Below are 23,426 nucleotides of genomic sequence, written 5' to 3'. Positions count from 1 at the left end.
AACACATTGTGAATTCTGTCTCAAGTCTACGGATGTATCCGTGTATTTCCGTGGTGCTGATGCTGTGCTGAGTGGACAGCCCCTGAAGCTTTTGAAGTGTCGGAATGTGGAAAGCTAACAACGACCCTCTGACCAGTAGGCTAAGTTATTTTTAGCCAATTACAAGTTGAATCTGGTAGTTGGGTTTGTTAGCTAAGATACCGTCATTAAGAAGAGGCACAACTAATGTGTCTATGTGAGCTAATTTGCGATGTGTTTTTAATGCACCTTCTCAGATTAATTCACTGCGTGTCGTGCCCAGGGCTGGACTGGGACAAAAGAATTCAGCCGGGGCATTTTGACTAAAGACGGGCCCACCAGGTATTAAAGCCATAAAGCCTTTGAATGGAAACAAACACAGTGGTGACAGTGATGTACAGTCTTGTTGGTATATGTATGATTTCTATACATTTTACATCAGATGAAAACTTTGGTTGTAAGATTCAGATAATTATTTAATAACAGCCAGACATTTTAAATGAGAATAAGAAAGTATTTCCTTGTGCCCCCCCTTTCCCAGTTAATGCCCTACCTGCCCCCCTGGCAACACTTTGCTAGACCCGCCCCTGCACAGTTACCAGCTGTCAGCTACGTAGAAAAGGATCCTGGTGTTATTTGTCTCTCAGAAACAGTTCATAACTTCCCTTCAACTCATCCATGTCACCTAAAAGGTAAACCTGTTTCTCCATCACCTGTTCAGCTCTGATGATCCAGTAAGGACATCTCCTGGTTTCATCTTCATGTTTCCCTCTCACCAGATAACCAAACCGATATCATGACCAGCAGCTTTACAGCTGTGGCTCCAGCAAACATCAGCTGATACTAGAAATTAATATTAAATAAATTCTAACAACAGCTGATCAAGCTTAAACGTGCTGCTGTTGTTTAGCGCGACATCCGCCGGTTTCCTTTTACTGGCGCAAAGTGAGCGATAAATAAACAAGAGAGAAAAGCCGATCAGCTGATCATTGATCAGTTTCATGATTGAAGTAGAAACAGGAGAGGGAGGGGGAGAGAATGAGAGAAGAAGAGGCAGCTGTGCAGCGTAACGACAGAATAACTCCAGCTTTGTGTCTTTTTCATTGTAGCTGAAGTCCGGGACAAACTGTTCATTTTCACCTCAATACGAAAGACGTGATATTTTCTCTGAATACGAGACGATTACGTCTTTTTAACTAACCTTATGAATTAAATAAAGTTCACTATCAGTAACATCACAGCACCCAGCTGTATATAAACTCCATCATGCTAGCTAGTACGCAGTACGAGTTATTGTAACTGACTGTAAAAAGTCAGCACAATGAAAATAAACTCCACCTAAACTTGGTTTATATCTGACCCAGATAAACTGCAGGTCATAACTTCTTACCTGAAGTTCAGTTCACCGCCTCGGGTCTCTCCTCCTCCTGCCTTCCCTTTCCCTCATCCACCTGCTGACCTCTGTGGAAGCTCCGCCACAGCCACCAAAAAAACAACTGAGTTATTTTTACACATCTCCCTTCATCTGGCCAATCCACCACCTCTCATTGTTTATGTCGTTACAAGAAAAAAATAAAATAAAATAATCAGCCCACCGATGGCCAGTCCAGCTATGGTCGTGCCGTCAGTTAACCCTATGCGTGCCACAGCTGGCACGCTGCCCAGGGTTGCCAACCCCTGATCTAGACTTTACAATCAAATATCTTTCTATTTTTTTTAAAAAAATCAGTGATTTTATAATAAAACTTGATTACACAAAATGTACAAAACACAACCAAAACAAATAAACACCATGGAAAACAGTTACTCTCAAGAAAATACAAGAAATCAAATCACACATTCTCCAGATTTTTACCAATCATTACAGAAAACAACAAATCAGAAAAGACTAGAATGACTGATTCAACTTACAGTACAGTACAGAGCAAAACTAACACAAATGAACATCCTGGTACTTACAGAGCTCAGCCCAGGAAAAACTCTTTGATTCATAACTTCAAAAATAGACAAGAATAAAGGTACCTGATCACCAGATGTGTGCTGTCTTTCTTTATGATAAAACAATTAACACCCCCACCCACCTACCCACACACACACAGACACACAATGATAACATTAGAATGACAAAGTCACACTGATAACTGTTCTGTTCTTTACATATTTGAATATAAATATGTTCATTTGTTTATTTTATTTATTTATTTATTTTTGAATGAACGCGAAGTGCATAAGATGCCAATAAACACCAAACCAAAACCAAAGAGAAAAATCTGTTGATGTGAATCTTCATCCATCTTTTCTCCTCTGCTTATTGTAATCAGGGGGTGGAGCCTATCACAGCTATCATGGAGTGAGAGGCGGGGTAAACCCTTGACAGGTCACCAGTCTGTCGCAGGGTAACACAGAGAGACAGACAACCATTCACACTCACACCTATGGGTTATTTAGAATCACCAATTAACCCCACTAACTGCATGTGTTTGGACTGTGGGAGGAAACCCACGCAGACACGGGAGAACATGCAAACTCCACACACTCCAGGTCAGGGAGTCAAACTCGCAACCTTGTGATTGCTTCCACTCTGCCAGGTGGGAGATTAATGAGCTGAGACAGGACATGCTGGTTCCACGTGGGTCTTTCAATAACTAATACCTATTCAATGTGAGGAGTTAGTTTAACCAGTCAGAAGCGTTGGTAATGTTGGGATAGTGACTTGTGGTTTAATGGTGAGACTGGAGTCCGACGCTGTGTTTAAGGCAGATTAGACGGCATCAGAATTATTTTCTGCTGCAAGGAAATCCCAAACATTTAAAACACAGAACAACAAATCGGTGCTTCTTTAACGTTTTTCTCAGAAATCATTCATTTCTCATCATGAAATGCTGCAGGCTGATGCTTCATTGACCTCCTCACTTAAGATTTTTTGAAGTTCACTTAATTGTTTTTGACGTTCTTCCTTGTCGTTCATTTCCTTCACGTGTTCTTCCCTCTGAGCATTTAATTCATCCGTGTGTTTCTTTTGGGATTCGTTGAACTCTTCTGCTTTCTGTCTGGCTTTTCTTTCATAGCTCTTCTTTAGGTCCTCCAGTGTTTTCTGATGATTGTTCTCTATTATTTCCATTTCTCTTCTTATTTGTTCCTCTTGTAATTTGTTGTTTTCATATTTTATTTTTTCTTGTTTGTAACTTTCCAGCAGTTTTTCTATTCTTTCTTCCTCCTCCAGTCGTCTCTTTTCATCTTCTTGTCTTTGTTTCTCTCGCTCTTCTCTTTGTTCTTTCTCCCAGGCTTCTTGTTTTTGTTGCATCTCTTCTCTGGTCTCTTCCAGCTGTCTGTCGACACTTTTCTTTGCCTCTTTTTCCAACTGAATTTGTCTGTCCAACTTTTCAAGTACTTCTTGAATTGTTAATTGTTGTCGATATCTTTCTTCTCCAGTGTCCTTTTTCTTCTTTTCTCTCATTTCTTCTTCTTTTTTTCTCTTCTCTTGTTCTTCCTTAATTTTATCCATCATTTCCTGGAGTTCTTCAGCTTTCCGTTTTCTCTCATTTTCTATTTTCTCTCTCTCTTGTTCCATTCTTCTTTTCATGGTATTAATTTCTTGCTTATGTTTTCTTTCAATCTCTTCCTTTTCCTTCTGCATCTCTTCTTCCTTCTCCTTCAGGATCCTCTGCATCTCCTTCTTTATTGCTGCTTCAGCCTCTTGCAGCATCTCATTGGTGTAGAAGCTTCCTCCATTGTCCTTCGCCATGGTGTCAATCTTTTTTATCAGCTCACTGACTTGTGTGCGGTTTTGTTTGTCAGAGTTATTGAACACATGGTATCTTCCTCCACAGTTAGAGATCAGCTTGTGAAAGGAACTGGGACATTTGTTCTTGATGTAATCATCAATAGACTCTCCCTGACGCTCCAGATCGTCTCCTCTGGTGAAAAGGATGATGGTGAACTTTTCTGAATTCTTCCCAAAGAATTTTTTAGTGAGTTTGATCGTGTCTCTCTCCTCTGCTGTGAATCTGCCAACCTGTATCACCACCAAGAAGACATGTGGTCCTGGAGCCAGCTGGCGGATACATTTCACCAGCTCTTCTTGAACTTCTTCATTTGACAGAGCTGTGTCAAACAGACCAGGAGTGTCGACCACAACAACAGGCCGACCGTCCACCTCACTCTTTGCTTTCTGACAGCATTGTGTGACCAACATTTGACTTGATTGAACTTTAAACTCGTCTCTTCCTAAAATGGTGTTTCCTGTAGAGCTCTTTCCACAGCCGGTCTTCCCAATCAGCACAATCCTGAGACAGTCTGAGTCCTGTTCTGCACCTTCATGACCAAAAACATGAAAATTGGAGTTAGCTTAAAGATTGACACTTGTACAATGCTGGATTAAAACTCTTTGGGTCACTGAACACAGGAAAGCTACTAAAGTCTAAAGTACTTACCAGTGATCATGTTCTTCTTAAGTTGTACGACTTTTTCCATCTGTGCATGTAAAAACGTTGTAGCTGTATAACTGTGTGGTTTGTCCGTGGCCTCACTAATTTTATCTACAACCTTGAACAACTTTGGAATCTGCTTTTTCTCCTTGATGTTGAGAACAACTGATCTTCCTCCACAGGTCTGCTGGAGCTGCTGGATGTTCTTGTCTTCCTTTAGAAAGTTAACAACAGCTGGATGTGTAGGATCTGAGTCCACAGTGAACAGAATCATGGTGAAGTCATTGACTCGAGAGCTGAATGTGTTCTGGATGGTCTCTAACTCTCCCTTGTCTTCATCAGTGAGGGGAGCCACAGGTAGGACCAGGATGAAGGCATGGACACCCTCAGGATCACAGAGGGAGATACACTTGAATGATTCCTCCATCACTGCCTCCTGAGGTTTTCCATACAAGGCAGGCAGCTCCACCAGGGAAACCCAACGTCCACACACCTCTCCCTGATGTTTAACACACTCTGATGAGTTGGAGACTGAATGAAGCTCAGTCTGACGTAAAATGGCCTTGGCTGCTGACGTCTTCCCTGCTGCTCTCCTCCCACACAGAACCAGGTTCACACTGGACTTCAGATTGGGTTTAGCCTCTTCTTTTAACGTTAGATATTTTCCACAGTTTTTACTCACTATCTCATTCATTTCTTCCATCAACTCTGAGGAATCTGAGAAGGCGTCTTTTCTGTCAAAATTAACAAAGTGCTGCCTTTGTTTGGATTCTTCAATGAGTTTCTCCACTGAGTTATTCCCTTCCTCATTATGTGTTAGGATGACGATGGAGTGATTAAAAGCATCTTGACCAAACAAGCTCAGGACCAAATTCAGAGTTTGTCTGTTCTTCTCAGTGAAATCAGAAGGTTTCACTAACAGCAGCAGAACGTTTGGTCCAGGAGGACAGAGACTCACACAGCTCTTCATCTCTTTAAACAGCGCTTCCACAGGCAGACTGAAGATGTCGGGTGTTTTTACAACTGTGAGAGGTTTCCTGTTCCACTCTCCAGAGGCAGCACCAGATTGCTTTCCTCCAAAACCTTTAGACTCTTTTTTCCCAACGAGGAGCTTTTCCAGGGCTGATTTCTTTTTTTCATTTTTTCCAAACAGCATTATCCTGAGTTCATGTGCTGCAATATATTGAAAACTTAAACTGGTTAATAACCTTCATACATACATCATTTTTTACCACATTTCATTGCACAGTGTGAACTGTTAATGACCGGGCCCCTCAGTTTTGCATTTGAGCTTTGAATTCTTGAATTCCACAAACCTCCATGTTCCTCATGTTCAGTCTCAATGATTATTCAGATCAGCTGACTTTTTATATACTCATTTTACTTGTTTTTAGGTTAGAGAGAAGCTGGCTCACAACTGGTTCTGGCTGAGGGGCCAGACTAAGTGTGATTCAGGTGACTCGTATGAAGAAGAAATTAAAACTCAAGACTTTCAAACAAGAATGTCAAACTTATGTAAAAGTTTTAAAAGTACCAGCTAAAAAAAGCTGTACTTACCACAATGTATGACACGAGGAATTGGCAGTGAAACAGATGTTTCCTCACTGAAAACATCCTCCCCCATGCTCTTCTTCACCACTGTATCTATGGCAGCTAACAGCTGCTCTTGTTCCAGGTTCTTCTGCCACAACAATTTTCCACTACATTTCTTGATTATGTCTCCTAACTGTGGATGCTGCAGATACATTTCTATGGAAGGTGAACTCTTGTCTTTGGGCATTATCAGAACCAGTGAACGATCAAAGGATGGATCACCGAAGAGTTCAAGGACCATTTGTAGCCTCTGTCTGTGATCCTCAGTGAAGTCTGCAGGCTGGAGGACCAGCAGAAACACATGAGGTCCAGGAGCAGAGAGTCTCACACAGTTCTCAACTTGTTTCGTCAGATCTTCTGGGGAGATTTTAGGTGACAGCAGATCTGGAGTGTTGATGAGATCGATTTCTTTCCCCTTCAGCTCTCTTTTGACTCTCAGACAGAGGTCTGCTTTATCCTCAGAGGTGAACACAGTCGCTCCCAGTATGAAGTTCCCCACTGAGCTCCTCTTAGACCAGCTGTTCCCCAGCAGGACGACCCTCAGCTCAGACACTGGGGAAAAAATAAAATGAGTGCAAGTGTTAAAACATTTATTTAGTTAGTCACTAATTTTTGTAGTAAACAAATAATTTATGTCTCAGTGTACGGTGATGATTGATTGAAATGATTCTGCTCGTCTCCCCAAACAGGTTTTTGAACATTTTTACTAATTTCCTTCAAACCAGATTATGTCAGCTCAAGGAGAGTAGAACCTTGAGTGAAACTGGAGACAAACTCACTGTCTGTTCTTCGGTCGGGCATAAGTCGGACGGTTTTATTGAGTTCTTTTCTTTCTTCTTTAGGTTTTTTGTTCTTTATTTCATCTTTCTGTTTTTTATTTTTATTAATTCCTTGTTGCAGTTGTGTTTGTGTTCTCATCAGTTCTTCGTTTAGTTCCTTTTCTTTCTGGTTCCAGCTTTTCTGTAACAGATTAAATTCTTTTCTGTGTGCTTCCTCTTTCTGCTGCATTTCTTCTTCATGCTGTTGCACCAGTTTTGAATTTAGAGCTTCAAGGTCTGTCGTATATTTAATTGTAAAATTATTAAATTCTTCTGTTTGTTTTCTGGCCTCCTCTTCATATTTCTTCCTCATGTCCTCCATTTTTCTCTTGTAATTGTCCTCTAATTCATTCTGTTCTTTTTCTTCCAGCTCCCGTCTGATTTGATTTTCTTTTCTTGTTATTTCATATTTTTCTATTTCCTGCTTTAACTCTTCTTGGAGCTTTTTCTGCTTTTCTTCCTCCTCCTGACGTATTCTTTCAATTTCCCTAGACTGATTTTCCTGCCACTCTTTTTCTTTCCTCTCCCAGTCCTCTTGTTTTTCTTGCTTTGTCTTCTCTGCAGTGAGGATGAGGAAGCTTTCTTTGTTTTCTTGCAGCATGTCTTCAATCTTCTCCATCAACACTTTGTGGTCATTGGTAAACATGTTGTAGTGTCTTCCATCACAGTCCTGAAGGAGCTTGTTCACAGAGACGCTCGTTTCTTTCCACTGATGTCTGTACGTGCTGATGATCATCGAGTGTTTAAAGGAATCTTCTCCAAACAAACTCAGGATGAACTTCAGAGTTTGTCTGTTCTCCTCAGTGAAATCAGAAGGTTTGACTAACAGCAGCAGAACGTTTGGTCCAGGAGGACAGAGACTCACACAGCTCTTCATCTCCTCTCTCACTCTCTCCACAGACAGACTGAACACGTCGGGTGTTTTCACCACTGTTACTGGTTTTTCTTTCCACGCTCCACGAGCATCTTCACAGTGTTTAGCTGGAGAAATATTTCTGAACTGAAAAGAATTTTTCTTTGTGATGAAGTTTCCAAGTGTTGTCTTTTCTTCCTCGTTTTTCCCAAACAGCACAATCCTGAGTCCACGAGCTGCCAAACAACAAGGAATAAGAAGAGTTTAGTGATGTGCTCATCAGCATCTTAACATGATACATCTCAATATATCAATAATCAAATAAATAATCAGTAATTAAAACACTTTTGAGAAATTAAACTGGGGATGACTTCTTATAATAAGTTTCACTTGTAAACTTTAAACGTAGCAGTGGCAGATTATTAACTGCATAAATGAGAAATTTTTCCCAAAGTATTATGAAAATATGACAAACTGTAAAACATTTACTGTAGGTGACGCTTATTATTATATAAGTAATGTGTATAAAAGAGGATTCACTTTTCCTGCTTTTGAGCACTTCTGTTGGACTGAACCACATTACTTATACATCAGTCAGATCCTGCAGTCAAAACAAGAAGGATTTTTTCATCTGAACTTATTTTAATTTAACTATATGTTCCTGTTTGCAGATCTCCCCATCATTTCACATTCAGGGGGACACCAGAAGCAAGGGCCCAGCACAGAAGGACGATGTATTAATAACAACAAATGTGACTTTAATGGAGGTGGGTTGCAAAGTGGTTTGTGTGATATTATCTTTTGGGAGACTCCTGTTTCATTTCCTGTCAAAAAAACACAAAACAAAAAAACAGAACAAAAAACTTGCTGGTTGAACCAAATTAACTTTAAGTCAAAATTTGCCAGGGGTATAAATAATTATGGGCTTGACTGTATACGCATATATACTATCCACACTTACAGTGGAGTGTTTATATAGTGGAGTCACTGTGTTAAGCATTTAACCTGCATGTTTAAATCACATGATGCATATAGGTCAAATATATCTTAAAACTTTCCTTTTTGCTAAAGCATATAGTTAGGGCTGGACCAGGTGACCCTGAATCCTCCCTTAGTTATGCTGCAATAGACGTAGGCTGCCGGGGATTCCCATGATGCATTGAGTTTTTCCCTTCCAGTCACCTTTCTCACTCACTATGTGCTAATAGACCTCTCTGCATCGAATCATATCTGTTATTAATCTCTGTCTCTCTTCCACAGCATGTCTTTATCCTGTTTTCCTTCTTTCACCCCAACCGGTCGCAGCAGATGGCCGCCCCTCCCTGAGCCTGGTTCTGCCGGAGGTTTCTTCCTGTTAAAAGGGAGTTTTTCCTTCCCACTGTCGCCAAAGTGCTTGCTCATAGGGGGTCATATGATTGTTGGGTTTTTCTCTGTATTTATTATTGTGCTATCTACTGTACAATATAAAGCGCCTTGAGGCGACTTTTGTTGTGATTTGGCGCTATATAAATAAAATTGAATTGAATTGAATTGAATTTAATATCTATCATTATATTAATGAAAAATATTGTACCACTTTTTGTATAACACATGCTTATCAATACTGTATGAAAATGTAATAATTAGGATCAATAAGTAACTGTTACAGTCCGCGGGACAGACCGAGTGGCGAGAGTGAGGTGGACCCTGGAGCAGACACAGGTGAGGTGAGAAAAACCCTTACTAAATAAATAAAACTGACAAAGGGACCCAAATTAGTGATGGATGAAAGAGTGGTTTGCAAGTTAGTGTAGGATCCTATGTGTTATAAGTGGAAGATTAAAAGAAAGAACAAAGGATGAAAGGGGACCTGATGGCAGTGTGTGTGTGTGTGTGTGTGGGGGGGGGGGGGGGGGGGGGGGGTTCTGCTGATCCTATACAAATCCTATATATATATTTTTTCCAACTCTGGCAGTTGTGCCAGAGTTGCATATACATATATGTCTTATATTGGAAAATAAAATGTGTTTATGAAATCTGTAAATCACTGTATTGAGTTTTTATTTACATTGTACTCAGCGCTCCAACTATTTTGGAATCAGGGTTTTATTTGTATATATTTGAAGATATTGGCTGAGAAATCAGATGACGTGGGCTGATATTGAAATCAGCTGATCTGAAGGTATCATGGCTGAGCTTAACTTCATGCCCTACCCAACCTAATTCTACATTCCATGTGTTACTTTTTGAGTTAACTCCAAAGTCCAAAGAGAAGTTAAGGATCATTCCTTCTCAAATCAGTAAATTTTAATTTATCCTGCTTGACCATCTCCAATTTGCTTTAAACTTTATGATCCAAAGTTTGGAGATAGAAAATGATTGATGTGTAATTTTAGCTTCATATATCAAATAGTTTTCAGATGCCTATCAATCTCACCTTCATGTCTGATTTTGTCCTGCACATTGAAATCTGAGGCAATGTTTGAACATGAATATCTCAACAACTTTTAAAGATTATTCTCAACTACTCAGAGTGGCCATCGACCAGCGCGTCCAAGACGGAAGCGTGGCAAGAGAGGTGGGCTACATGCTAGACTAAAGGCTAGAGCCACACGACCACCTCTGCCTAGCCTTTTGTTAGCCAACGTCTGCTCTCTCGAAAACAAGATGGATGAGCTGAGAACCAGGATAACATCTCAACATGAGATCAGAGAGTGCTGTGCTCTGATTTTTATGGAAACATGGACTACAGGAAGCACACTAGACTAGGCAATACAGTTACAGACACACTCGGTGCATTGCAGAGACTGCACATCTGCCATCTGGTAAATCCTGCTGTGTTACTGCTGGCTGTTTACATCCCGCCGCGGTCTGGTCAGACCACAGCGCTAGGACTACTGCATGATGTCATCAGCAAACACGAGACTGCTCACACAGATACCGTGTTTGTTGTTGCGGGGGATTTTAATCACTGTAACCTCAGGACTGTGCTCATGAGGTTCCATCAATATGTGGGAATATCACATCTATAGCAATGTAAGGGGCGCAAACAAGGCAGTGCCTCGCCCGCACTCTGGACAGTCCGACCACATTTCTGTGTTCCTCTATCCAGCATACAGGCAGCTCCTCAAACGAGCCCCCCCAGTGAAAAATTGTAAATGGCCTGTATTTGTACAGCGCTTTACTTAGTCTCTATGGACCCCAAAGCACTTTACACTACATTCCGTCATCCACCCATTCACACACACGTTCACACACTAAAATTACTAAAGTTTGGAGCGAAGAGATCTGATTTGGTGCTTCAGGACTGCTTTGATGTTACAAACTGGGGTGTGTTTAAGAGTGCTGGTGTAAGAGAGGAGAGTTCTGTGGATTTAGAGGAATATGCATCAGTGGTTACCAACTACATCAGCACATGCATTGACAATATTGTCCCCACCAAGAGCTACAAAACATATCCAAATCAGAAACCATGGTTGAACTCTGAGGTACGTTCCATGCTAAATGCACGCTCCACTGCATTTGCCTCTGGTGACGCGGTGGGGGACAAAAAGGCCAGATATGACCTGCGTAGATCCATCAGGGAAGCCAAGAGGCAATACAGACTGAAGCTGTAAGGATACTACAACAGCTCAGCTCATGTGGCAGAGCCTTCAACAAATTACTGATTTCCAGCAGAGGAGCAGCAGGGTCACAGTCAGCTCCAACACGCTACAAGATGAGCTGAATAAGTTCTACACCTCAACACCAACCAACACAGAGAGATTCTACCAGCAGAGGCAGCACAGAGCTCTTCACTCACTGTGACTTCTACTGAGGTATGGAAGGTTCTGAGGAGGAATAACCCCCAAGAAGCAGCTGGCCCTGACAACATCCCTGGCTGTGCTTTTAGGGTCTGCTCTTCAGAGCTCGCTGAGGTGTTTACAGACATTTTCAGTTTGTCCCTCACCCAGTCAGCTGTGCCCACCAGTCCACCACCATAGTGCCCCTCCCCAAGAAAAACAACATATTCTGTTTGAATCATTAGACTAATATCTGGAAACTCCAGTATTTTGTTCCTATTGGATGGGAAAATATACTGATATTTGTGTGTGTGGTACAATTTCTCACATTTGCTCAATCCACCATGAACGTTGAGGCATTTTATTCATTTCTGTGACTAAAAGTTTCACGTTAAAAAGTACTGATTTCATGGCATTGTGTCACTAGTTGTTATTAATTTATTTATTTTTATTTCTATAGTGTTTTTAAATATGGGACTTACTGAACTTATTTATATTTTGTCCTTTTCTCCTGCCAGCAGAAAAGCTCAGAGTACAGAGAGACCCAACAAACATTTAAAAACTAATAAAATGTTTTCCTGAACTCACCAGCAGCTCGAGCAGGATCCATGTTTGCAGGCACTGACGTCTGATGTTTCAGGGTTTGATGAAAACCATCTGCTCCAGTTTCAGATAAATCACAGGTCACATGCTTTTCCTTGTTCGCTCTCACAATCTGACTGAAGCGTGTCAACAGTTCCTGAAGTTCAAGATCTTTCTGTTTTAAATAGCTGTATCTACACATGGTGACCAGGTGCTTCAATGGTGGATGCTGCTTGTAATTTTCTGTGTAAGCTAATTGTTCCTCTGTAGGTGTTGATATCAATATCAACGAGTGTTCAAATGACTGATCACCAAAGTCTTCCAGGACTGTTTGTAGCTTCTGTCTTTGCTCCTCAGTGAAGTCTTCAGGCTGTAGAACCAGCAGGAACACATGAGGACCAGGATCAGAGAGCTTCACACAGGTTTCTATCAACTCTGTCAGTTTGTCCTCAGAGATGTTTGGATGCAGCAGATCTGGAGTGTTGATCAGAATGATTTCTTTCCACCTGCACCGCCCGCTGACCCTCACACAGCAGTCTGGTTCCTCAGTGCTGAACACGGCCCCTCCCAGTATGAAGTTCCCCACGTCTCTCCTCTGAGACCAGCTGTTCCCCAGCAGGACAACCCTCAGCTCAGACACTGACGTCAAAACACAACGACAACAGGAAGTCAACAAAAACAGCCAGGATCACTCTAAGATGTTTATTGTCTTAAAATCATGTTTGCTGATTATCAGAGAGGAAATATATGATAAATATTTTGAGGAATCTTCTCCAGAAAAACATTAATGCCCATAAAATATACATTAATTTGCAAATGTTAAAAAAAACCAGTCGATCATCAACAAATACATCATGCTATTTCCATAAAACAGTTTTGATCTAGTTCGAGAAAGAAACCCTGCAATATTATTTGTGTTTTGAATGAAAAAATTTAATTTAGGTTCAACAACATTTTTCAGTTTTGTCATTTCCAAATGAAACAGACACTGCCCGACCAAAACAAACTCACACCTGGATTAAACCAACAGGTAAGAGCCTTCCACTGCAAAATGTCATGCCAACTATGTGTATACAGTATAATTCATTACATGCAAACTCCATGTGCTTCACGTAAAAGATGAAAACATAAAAACCCATATAAATCAACAGTGCTTTGAGGCAATTAAAAAATAATGTATAATTAAAGTTAACATTCAAACACACAATAGAAAGAAACTCAGGGAATTGGCACTAAACATCTGTGTAACTCTAAGAAAAACACTGATCAGTGAAATTAATCTGCATAAAACGTTTCAGTTTGATTGGGAGCATAAACACTGGACTCTGGAAAAGTGATGCATCCATCATGTCTAGTTATCAGGTTGTGACCTGGAGTTGCTCCAGTTGGTCAGGTCCAGGTTCTGTAGTGTTTTATTTTTTTAATAATAGTTTGTTTGTTTGTTTTTTAGCCTTTTTCAGCTTTATTTGATAGATGCAATGAAGAAAGGACAGGAAAGCAGGGACAGAGACAGAGGGGCAGACATGCGGCAAAGGGCCACGGGTTGGACCAGAACCCAGGCCGGCTGCTCTCAACGCTATACATGGTTGCCCACTCAACGCACTGAGCCAAACCAGTGCCTGAGATTCTGTCGTGTTATGTCATCCAAAACAAAGATGACAGCTGACTGACTGAATATACTGGATTGTCAAGTTTTTTCCATCAGTGGATATTTTCTGACTCATTGGGCTCAGATTGTGAAATCAGGGATCATGAAACATTATTTTCACACATGGATTGGCCTCAGAGTCTAGACATTAACCCCACTGAGAATCTTTGGGAGGTGCCGGAGTAGATTTGAAATAGCGGTTAGACTTTCCCATCAGCAAGATGCACACTGAGAATCCACTGAGGCACCATTGAGCAAGGTACTGTCCCTACACAGCTCCCTGGGTGCCTGCTTAGTGGCTGCCCACTGTTTCACTGAGTGAATGGATCAAATACAGAGAAAAAAAAAGTAATTTCCCCACGGGGATCAATAAAGTATTATTATTTTTATTAAACTGGACGAAAAACTGTGGATGGAAATAATACTGTGATGCTGCATAAGGTTATATAAATATAAATAATATCACAGTGAATATGTACCATATCAAAGTTAGTCCAAAGAAATATTAGAGTGTGACTTTTTTGGCCAAACACTTTATATTTGAGTCACGATTAACTTACTGTTGGGGGGAATATTGTCATTGCTGCTTGTTCGCTGCTGATGCACCTCTGTGAATATTTAAAAAAAAAAAAAAAAACAGTTACACAAAAACCTTAACTGTGTCAAATTCCCACAGTGATGAAATTTCTTTGTTGACAGTGAAGGAGAAAGTGGGAAAAACCAGTTTCCAACATATAATGTTGCAGCAAATATACAGGAAGAGAGTGTTTTAGGTTTTGTTTTTATATCCAAGCGTCTGTTGCACTGAAACTTTGAAATAATCTGTTAAATGTAACTAATAATATAACAGTGTGATGAGTGCTGATGATAAACTCTTTACTTTACAATATAAAGCACATTAACTGTTGTTGTGATTTAATGTTATAAAAATAAAATTGAATTGAAAATGATAAAACATGAACTGGAATATTGAAACGTGGCAACAAAAAGCCTCAAAGATATCAGATCAGAGATGATCAGCAACAACATCCCAGAAATTTCAAACCTGTCCAGGTTTAAAACAAAAACACTCACAGAAATGCTGACTGTCAGTGAAAGAACAATAAATAAATAAATAAATGAAGATTCAAACTCAAAGAACAAACTGGATAATTAAGAAGATCAAATCTCATCACACATTTAAAACAATGTTTTGGTTCAACCACAACAGTAAAAGAGGAAATGAGAAAAACGTAAATAAAATAAAATGAGTGATTAGAACAAGGACAAAAGAAAGTAGTTTCTATACACGGGGACATCGAGCACTTATGAAATGTTAAACATGGCGCTTCCTGCATAAACACACCTCAGTACAGCTCTCTGCTGAAGGCGCTTTGAGCTGCCCAAATTCAACATGGCGGATGATCGCATGATTACGAATATGACGGTTAACACGAACAAATAAACAAATAAATAAAACAAACACTAACGTTATCTAACTGTGTACCATCAGTGTTAGACTGGGATCTCTCTGAAATCAAACAGTGATAATAAAATCTTTCTGCGGGGAGTCTGTTCACTTCCGCCTGTTTCCGCTTCAGCAGCTGAAGTTTATCTGATTTTACCTGAAAACTGAAACTCTGTAAACAAGTTTCTACATTTCTGTCAGTTTATTAAAAGAAACATCAGAAAACTGCGTCATGCTCAGTTACTGTAATAAAAACCAGCTGACAGTGTGATCAGCCGATACTCACCCATCGATCCGGATCGATCAAAATAATCCTTTTAACATGTTAGAGTCACCGGATCAGTGTTGATCCATGATATCAGCACAGCCCGCTTCATGCAGAAACTTCTTAATGATTTCCATTTAAACGTGTTTCTAATCAGATGATCTGTTCTGCTCAGAGTTGAAATTTAACGTAAAAAACAACTGAAACACTTCCGTCTGTCCCAGCTGCCACTGCGCGAGAGGCGGAGCACACCGAGGACTGATCCAGCCCAGATCTCACATCAGTATAAATACGTAATATGTACTGTTTAATTACTTGTATTCACTCTAAACAGTTATCATGTGCAGTCAGAGACCTGCAGCTGCCTGGGTTTGATCTCTCTTACTGTCTGTAAACTTAAAACTAAAATCATCCACCCATAAAACAAACGGAATTATTCTCAGACACAGTTTCATTCATGGATCACTGAAAGCTTTTATACAAATAAAAGCTTTTTCCTGCCTCAAAATGAACCCACAGTGTTGTAAAATATTTATTTCAGCCTCATCTCCAAAAGAACAAAAATGCAGTGCCGTCACACTTAAAGAGGGACATGTGATGACATCTGTCATATTCACCCTCCCTCCAGTGCTGAACAACATATCTTTTTGTCTCCTGTGTGTGTGTGTTTGTCTACTTTTGTGTATTTTCAGGGTTTTGGTTTCCTCCTGGTTTCCCACAGTTTTTTATTTTTATGTTGGGGAGTTACAATATGCTGCAATGAAACTCACTGTCAGATTGTTCTGCCGGTGGTAAAATAATCTGACAGTGGTTTTCTAGTTGCCTCTGTTTCTCATGTCTTGCCTCGGTTGGAATTTTTTGGTCTTTTGCTCAGTCTCAGAGATCATCAGCTAGCTTGCCATCGCTGGACTCATGGCCAGTAGCGGCTTTTGATACGGGCGACACGGGCGGTTGCCCGGGGCAGCATCGTGGTGGGGGGCGGCATCACGGGCATCGGCAAAAAATAAAAATAAAAAAATTGCTCGTACTCATGCTGCCCCGACGTCATGCCAGCGCATATTGGGAATGGTACAGGCACCGATCGGTTTTCTATCACCAGTCATTTGCTGGGAGTAAGGGCGCCCTCCGTTTGCGAGGGGCGGCGGGGAGCAGCATAACCAACTCGCAAAATAAAACAAAATAAAAAAACCCCAACAAACACGAAAACACCAGACATCATGATACAGACTTATAATTTGCACCAATGTTTGTTTGTTTTTTGAAATTCTATACACGAAAAGTGAGCGCGAGAGCCCTCGGTGCGCCTGCTCGCTGCTGAAGTCAAAGTAAACTTTATTGTCATCTCCGCTACATACAGTCCAGTATATAGAGAGACGAGAGGACGAGGCTCCAGTTACAGCAGTGCAAGTAAACAAACAATAAATATAAGAAGAGTAAGAAAAGAAATATACACTTTAGGACTCGGGGTAACGGGATCAATAACAATTTACAGTTTGATGATTTAAAGTCTCACACACAACCGGTCGAAAGGGGAAGGGGGCCGGCTGCTTCCAAATAGAGCACATTTCATTCATCATGTTGTAAATCCAAGCCCATTATGGATTCATGATTTGAATCCTGGGTTGTGTGAAATCCCAGAAATAAAACCTAGACAAAGTGAATCTGTGAACTAAGGTGTAGGTCTGTTAGGTTATGTTGTGGTGATCCTCGGGTTGGGGGATGGGTGTTCATACTGGAGTGCAAAATTAAAACCAAGATGGACAAGAAAAGTTCAAAGCCATCAGGTGCTCAGTTTAGAAAAAAGAGAAAACAAGAGGAGAAGAAACGAGCAAAAGATACAGGTAAGCAGATGTGTCAGTTTCAGTTTCAATTTTATTTCTATAGCACATTTAAAAGTCTCAGGTACATCAAAGTGCTTCACAGACGAGCCGCATTTGCGGGGTTACAGCAGTAAAGGAGCAGAAAAATAAAATTATCAGCAAAAGAAAATACAGTTATAAGATGGTGACGTGGCAACAAGCATGAACCGGGGAAAAGTTAAAAACTAAGTTGTTTGGAAGGCAAGCTTAAACAGGTGGGTTTTTAAACGTGATTTAAAGGATTGGATGGATTCCGACGCACGGACATCAATCGGCAAGCTGTGTCAATGTGTCATTGGATGATGGCAGGTCATCCTGAAACAATCAGAATCAGAATATTTTATTAATCCCTAAGGAAATAATGTGGGTTACAGTTGGTCCAAGAAGAAATGGTAAAAATAGTAACAGTCACAGACTAAACTCCAAACAATACATTATGTTACAGATTTTAATATTAATTAGTCATTGTAAAAAAATTTGATTTGTCCTGTTCTCATTGTATGACGAATTATGATGGCTGTTTGGTAGCTGTTTGCATACTATGCATACTCTCTCTCTTCATGGGAGGGGGGGCGCCACCAGAGGGAGTGTTCGCCCAGGGCGCCAAACAGGCTAGGACCGCCACTGCTCATGGCTCTGTTCTGTGCTGAAATATTGATGCTTACAGACGACCTTCAGCTCTGACAGTGTGTTATCTCTCTTCCTCTTCTTCTATGCAAACAGAAAAATCTGAAAAAAATCTGTGTTAATCATCATTTGCAGGTATCTTTTTCTATTTCAATAGTCACACAAACAAACAGTGAATTATTATCAGACAGCATTTACTCATGGATCATTGAAAGCTTTTATAAAAACAGGTTTAAACTACAGGGATGTTCCTGCTCTGTTTGTTCCTGGACATTAAAGAAAAGTCTTCATTACCATATAAGACAAAAAATATGTATTTGTCTTATTTTGGATATTTTAGTAAATAAAAGGATTCTTTTTGACTTTAATAAAAAAAAATAACAAACAAAAGTACATACAGACCGAGATGGGCAGTAATGCGTAAACCGATCACTTTTTTCAAGTAACAATTAAAGTAAGGGATTACTATTGCATAAAAAGCAATTAGATTACTGTTACTTTCCCGTAAGCACACTGCGTTACTAAACCATGATTTTGTTTGCGAGAGTGTCTCATGATCATGATGTAAGCGCGTGCAGCGTTCGTGGTAGTGACTGAAAGAATCTTTTAAAATCACTTTCCTGTTGTTTCAAAAGAATACGAAAAGAACTTAATTAACAAATACGGGCTTCAGATTGTGACACACCATGGACCCACACAGCACTCAATTATATTGTACTTTTATTTACACAGTGTGTCAAATGCCAGATGCATCCCTCCGGGCAGCTTAGACACAGAGTTTCCTGGTCGGCACCCTAATGACTCTGGACGCACACACATCATCATCTCTGGTCTTCCACATCACTATCAAAAAAACAAAAAAACAAACAAACAATAATGAAATTAATCAAGTTACTTAAATGTTTAAAATCATTTTTTATATTTACATTTTCATTATCGCTTTCTACTTTTTTCTTTCTCATCTTCTTCATTGAGTTGACAGAAGCATCAACTACTCTCACCTTCTCATCTCCATCTCATCCTCTTCCTGCTCACCTTAAACCTCACTTCTGAACTGAAGTTTGGGTTCTAACTTAAGAAACTACATAAACACTGCATAAACATACTTAATTAGTCTCAATATTTTCGCAATTCGTTATCGTCAGCAAATCAAACATGCTGATGTAACCTGGACATATGTCCCGCTATCTTATTAAAGTGATCTGTACTCCTGGCCCCAAGTATAATATCTACAATATCTGAATCTAGGGCTTGTATCAAAAATCTTTGACCTAGGGCCTTCCAGGTCAGAATTATCACAGGGTTACTCAGATTCACGCTCACTGACATACTGGGTTTGGGAAGGAGATTGGCAGTAGCAAACTCTGTAAGAGTAAGTAAGACCTCGACCCCACACAACACACATTACCACAGATTTATGAAACAAGAGTTATCTTTATGTAAATGTCTTGTTCAACCAAAATGAATATAAACAAGGAAAAACAAATAAAATATTTCAACACCCCCAACAAAAAAAAGGAAATGTGGCACCACTTGACTATTTATTGGTTGTTAACCTTCAATTTCTTATGACATCAGTTTCATTCAGTTATTAGTTTATCATGGGTCCAAGAACAAAAACAACCTGAGTCTCAGGTGAAAAAAGTAGAAAATCACAGCAATATCACGTCATCTCAGTGAGAAGACACTTCTTTATGATTTTGGGTTGGATTGACTCGCTGCAATCCTTTTAGACTCAGGACTTCTCATGTGATCAGTGTCCCATATAAGTGAATTTCTCCAAAGCCCATTATAATCATGGAGAAGCACACTTTGCGGCTGTTTCCAGTAAGAATATTTCATAGCACTTTAAATTTCAATCTTTCAGGCCTGGTTTAACGAGCTGATTGTTAAATCATGAACTCACAAAATATCACCACCAGTGGATCACACCTCTCAGATTTTCTTATCTCAGTGCACTGTAACAAAAGCAAACACAAGCATAACCAATAAAATACTAATAAAATAACACACACTAGGGCCCGTTGCAGACATGTCTAAGCATAAAACCATCTCTCTCTCTCTTAGAGAAAGAAAACAACCCAAACCTCACTGATAAAATCAACCTCGTGCTAAGCAAAACACCAAAATCAACCAGAAATTCACAGGAAAGTTTTTGCTTCCTCCTAGGACAATATTGTGTGGGAACAAGAACCTCAGGTACCGTAGCACCTTTTGTTCCTCCTTGGATTAAGTCTCAATGACAGAAAATGTGGCGCTCCAAAATAAAACTTACACCGTTAGTTCATCATTTTCACTCTGTACCACTGCTCAGGGCTGTGTAAAAGCACAGTAAACAATTCAGTCGAGGCGTTGAGCCATAAACACACATCACGCAAAGACATTCTTTTCTTAAGCAGAGAATTTTAGACCTTGTTCTTTAAATCTACATAAATGCCCTCTGGGTGACATAAAACACATTCTAAGTAATCAATGGCTTCTTGTAACAGATTCTGTATTTGGATGTTTGTGTGCAGCATTTTGCGTATCAGCATAAGCATTTGTTAGCAAAGCATTCTTCATTGCATCAGCATATGTGTGTGTATCACTCTTCATTGCACAAGCATGTGCATGTGTATTTTGTGTGTGGATCGCTTCTCAGTGAATCAGCATTTCGATTTAGGTGTGTGTGTGTCATTTCTCACTCAATCAACGAGTGCACATGTATATCACTCTTCATTCTGAGTCAGTGTGTGTGTAGATGTGTGTGTGTTCATCACTTTCCTGTTCTGGTGTCTTGGGTAAACCACGGCCTGAATCGTGCCCTGGGGTCTGCCCTCCTCCTTTTCAGTCTGTTTGTGACCATTGCTGCTGCTGCTCACAGTTCTGTCCATCCTGGTTCTGGCCCCAATTGGGGCAGTCCTTTCTCCAGTGTCCATGCTCGGCTCACTTTTCATTCGGGCTTGGCAGGCGTCTCGTCACAGCTCTGTCAGCTGAAGCTGTCTGGGAATTTTCCCCTGTGTAGTGAAACGGGCCTTAGGTTTCGCGCTCTCCATCTCAGTCTGTAGGAGATCACTGTCCTGCAGCACTGTTGACATTTTCAGGTTGTTGTTGTGGATCCAGCTGCTGCAGCGTTTGGTCAGGGTCACATCAGAGGTGAAAAAGAGAAAGAGAAAAACAAAAAACAAAACAAAAACAGACGAACAGGAAAATGATGTTGTTTTGGTTATGTTATTCAGAGAGGGGAGAAACCCCGGGCCAGGCCCTGTTTCAGCCTTCTCTCCCCCCCTTTTTTTCTCACGATGTAATTAACTCATAGCTCACCAAGTTGACAGGACATGTCAACTTGGTGCTCCTAGTTGACATGCCGATATGATGCCTATCAGGCATCATATCGGCTAAGATGAACAGGCACATGGGTCAATACATGAGCGGGGCACAGAAAGGGATTGGCAAGAATACCAGAGGCGCAAAACACCAGCTACTGGTAGACAGAACAGTCAGCCGAGACTGCAAGACCAGGCTGACCAACCTGTGCACTGCCTGGATTGATTACAAGAAGGCCTATGACTCAATGCCCCACTCAATGGGGATGTGGCATACAACACTAGAGGCCAACTCCAAGCCCATAGCACAAGTCACCATCAAGTGCGGGATCTACCAAGGAGATGCTCTGTCCCCACTGCTGTTCTGCATAGGCCTGAACCCCCTCAGTGAGATCATTAACAAGACTGGCTACGGATACCGACTACAGAACGGAGCAGTTGTCAGCCACCTCCTGTACATGGATGACATCAAGCTGTATGCCAAGAGTGAACGAGACATCGATTCACTGATACACACTACCAGGCTATACAGCAATGACATCGGGATGTCATTCGGGCTGGAGAAGTGCAGTCGGATGGTAACAAAGAGAGGGAAGGTAGTCAGAACCGAGGGGATTGAACTACCAGAAGGCAACATTGCAGACATAGAGGACAGTTACAAGTACCTGGGGATCCCGCAGGCGAATGGGAACCCTGAAGAGGCAGCTAGGAAAGCTGCAACCACCAAGTACCTGCAGAGGGTCAGGCAAGTCCTGAGGAGTCAGCTGAACGGTAAGAACAAGATCCGGGCCATCAACACCTACGCCCTGCCCGTGATCAGGTACCCTGCTGGGGTAATAGGCTGGCCAAAGGAGGAGATAGAAGCCACTGACATAAAGACAAGAAAGCTCCTTACCATGCATGGAGGGTTTCACCCCAAGTCCAGCACCCTGAGGCTGTACGCTAAGCGGAAGGAAGGGGGCCGGGGACTGGTGAGTGTCAGCACCACAGTCCAGGATGAGACAATGAACATCCAAGAATACATCACGAAGATGGCCCCAACTGACAGTGTGCTCAGTGAATACCTCAGGCAGCAGAAACCCAAGAAAGAGGAGGGAGACGGGGAACCATCATGGAAGGACAGGCCCCTGCACGGTATGTACCACCAGCAGATAGAGGAGGTGGCTGATATCCAGAAATCCTACCAGTGGCTGGACAAAGCTGGACTGAAAGACAGCACAGAGGCACTAATCATGGCAGCACAAGAACAAGCTCTGAGTACAGATCCATAGAGGCTGGGGTCTATCACACCAGGCAAGACCCCAGGTGCAGGATGTGTAAAGATGCCCCTGAGACAATCCAGCACATAACAGCAGGATGCAAGATGCTAGCAGGCAGGGCATACATGGAACGCCATAACCAAGTGGCCGGCATAGTGTACAGAAACATCTGTGCCGAGTATAACCTGGAAGTCCCGAGGTCAAAATGGGAGATGCCCCCAAGGGTGATGGAGAATGACCGAGCTAAGATCCTGTGGGACTTCCAGATACAGACGGACAAAATGGTGGTGGCTAACCAACCGGACATAGTGGTGGTAGACAAACAGAAGAAGCAGCCAGTAGTGATCGATGTAGCGGTTCCGAATGACAGCAACATCAGGAAGAAGGAACACGAGAAGCTGGAGAAATACCAAGGGCTCAGAGAAGAGCTCGAGAGGATGTGGAGGGTGAAGGTAACGGTGGTCCCCGTGGTAATCGGAGCACTAGGTGCGGTGACTCCCAAGCTAGGCGAGTGGCTCCAGCAGATCCCGGGAACAACATCGGAGATCTCTGTCCAGAAGAGCGCAGTCCTGGGAACAGCTAAGATACTGCGCAGGACCCTCAAGCTCCCAGGCCTCTGGTAGAGGACCTGAGCTTGAAGGATAAACCGCCCGCAGGGGCGAGATGGGTGTTTGTTATATATATATATATATGAAGAGGGAGAGAGCGAGAGATAGGGAGAGATCTCTCTCTCTCTCTGCCATTTGGCATCGGGGTGAAATCCTTGAGCGTTGTCAGACCCCACATGGTGCATTGGTCCTGGGTTCCTCCTGGTGTATGACAATACCCATTACATTATTGACACCACTCTTCATCAGTGGCGTGGAGGCTGTCCGAGTCTCAGCGGAGAACTTCACTGGGTTCTCCGCTGAGACCGAGCAGCCTCGTCGGTGCAGGAGACCGAGAAGGTTTTCTGTTTGAGGAG

At 41.5% G+C, this 23,426-nt stretch overlaps 1 protein-coding gene across 2 annotated transcripts; it reads right to left on the bottom strand.

Moving 5' to 3' along the window:
* Nucleotides 1-1,572: 1,572 nt before the first annotated feature.
* On the bottom strand, nucleotides 1,573-15,664 carry LOC102083195 (uncharacterized). Of its 2 annotated transcripts, XM_019365587.2 has the most exons (7): nucleotides 15,434-15,664; nucleotides 14,261-14,308; nucleotides 12,059-12,691; nucleotides 6,818-7,945; nucleotides 6,003-6,590; nucleotides 4,452-5,618; nucleotides 1,573-4,332 (listed from the first exon to the last, which is right to left on the bottom strand). In XM_019365587.2, exons 1-7 carry the CDS (start codon nucleotides 15,435-15,437, stop codon nucleotides 2,891-2,893), a joined length of 5,010 nt encoding a protein of 1,669 aa, XP_019221132.1. In that variant the 5' UTR covers nucleotides 15,438-15,664; the 3' UTR covers nucleotides 1,573-2,890. The 2 variants fall into 2 exon arrangements, with proteins under 2 accessions (XP_019221132.1, XP_019221133.1); XM_019365588.2 differs by lacking the exon at nucleotides 14,261-14,308.
* Nucleotides 15,665-23,426: the final 7,762 nt, after the last annotated feature.

This window comes from Oreochromis niloticus, linkage group LG12 (genome assembly GCF_001858045.2).
Source record: "Oreochromis niloticus isolate F11D_XX linkage group LG12, O_niloticus_UMD_NMBU, whole genome shotgun sequence".
Taxonomy (NCBI): domain Eukaryota; kingdom Metazoa; phylum Chordata; class Actinopteri; order Cichliformes; family Cichlidae; genus Oreochromis; species Oreochromis niloticus.
This window is presented reverse-complemented; position numbering and strand designations above follow the sequence as displayed.

What these genes read in the sequence shown, in the direction of transcription:
- LOC102083195 (XM_019365587.2), bottom strand. An exon ending in GGATCCTGCTCGAGCTGCTG is followed by an intron (nt 7,946 to 12,058) that starts GTGAGTTCAGGA and finishes GTTGTTTGGCAG; the next exon opens with CTCGTGGACTCAGGATTGTG. An exon ending in TAAGAAGAACATGATCACTG is followed by an intron (nt 4,333 to 4,451) that starts GTAAGTACTTTA and finishes TTGGTCATGAAG; the next exon opens with GTGCAGAACAGGACTCAGAC.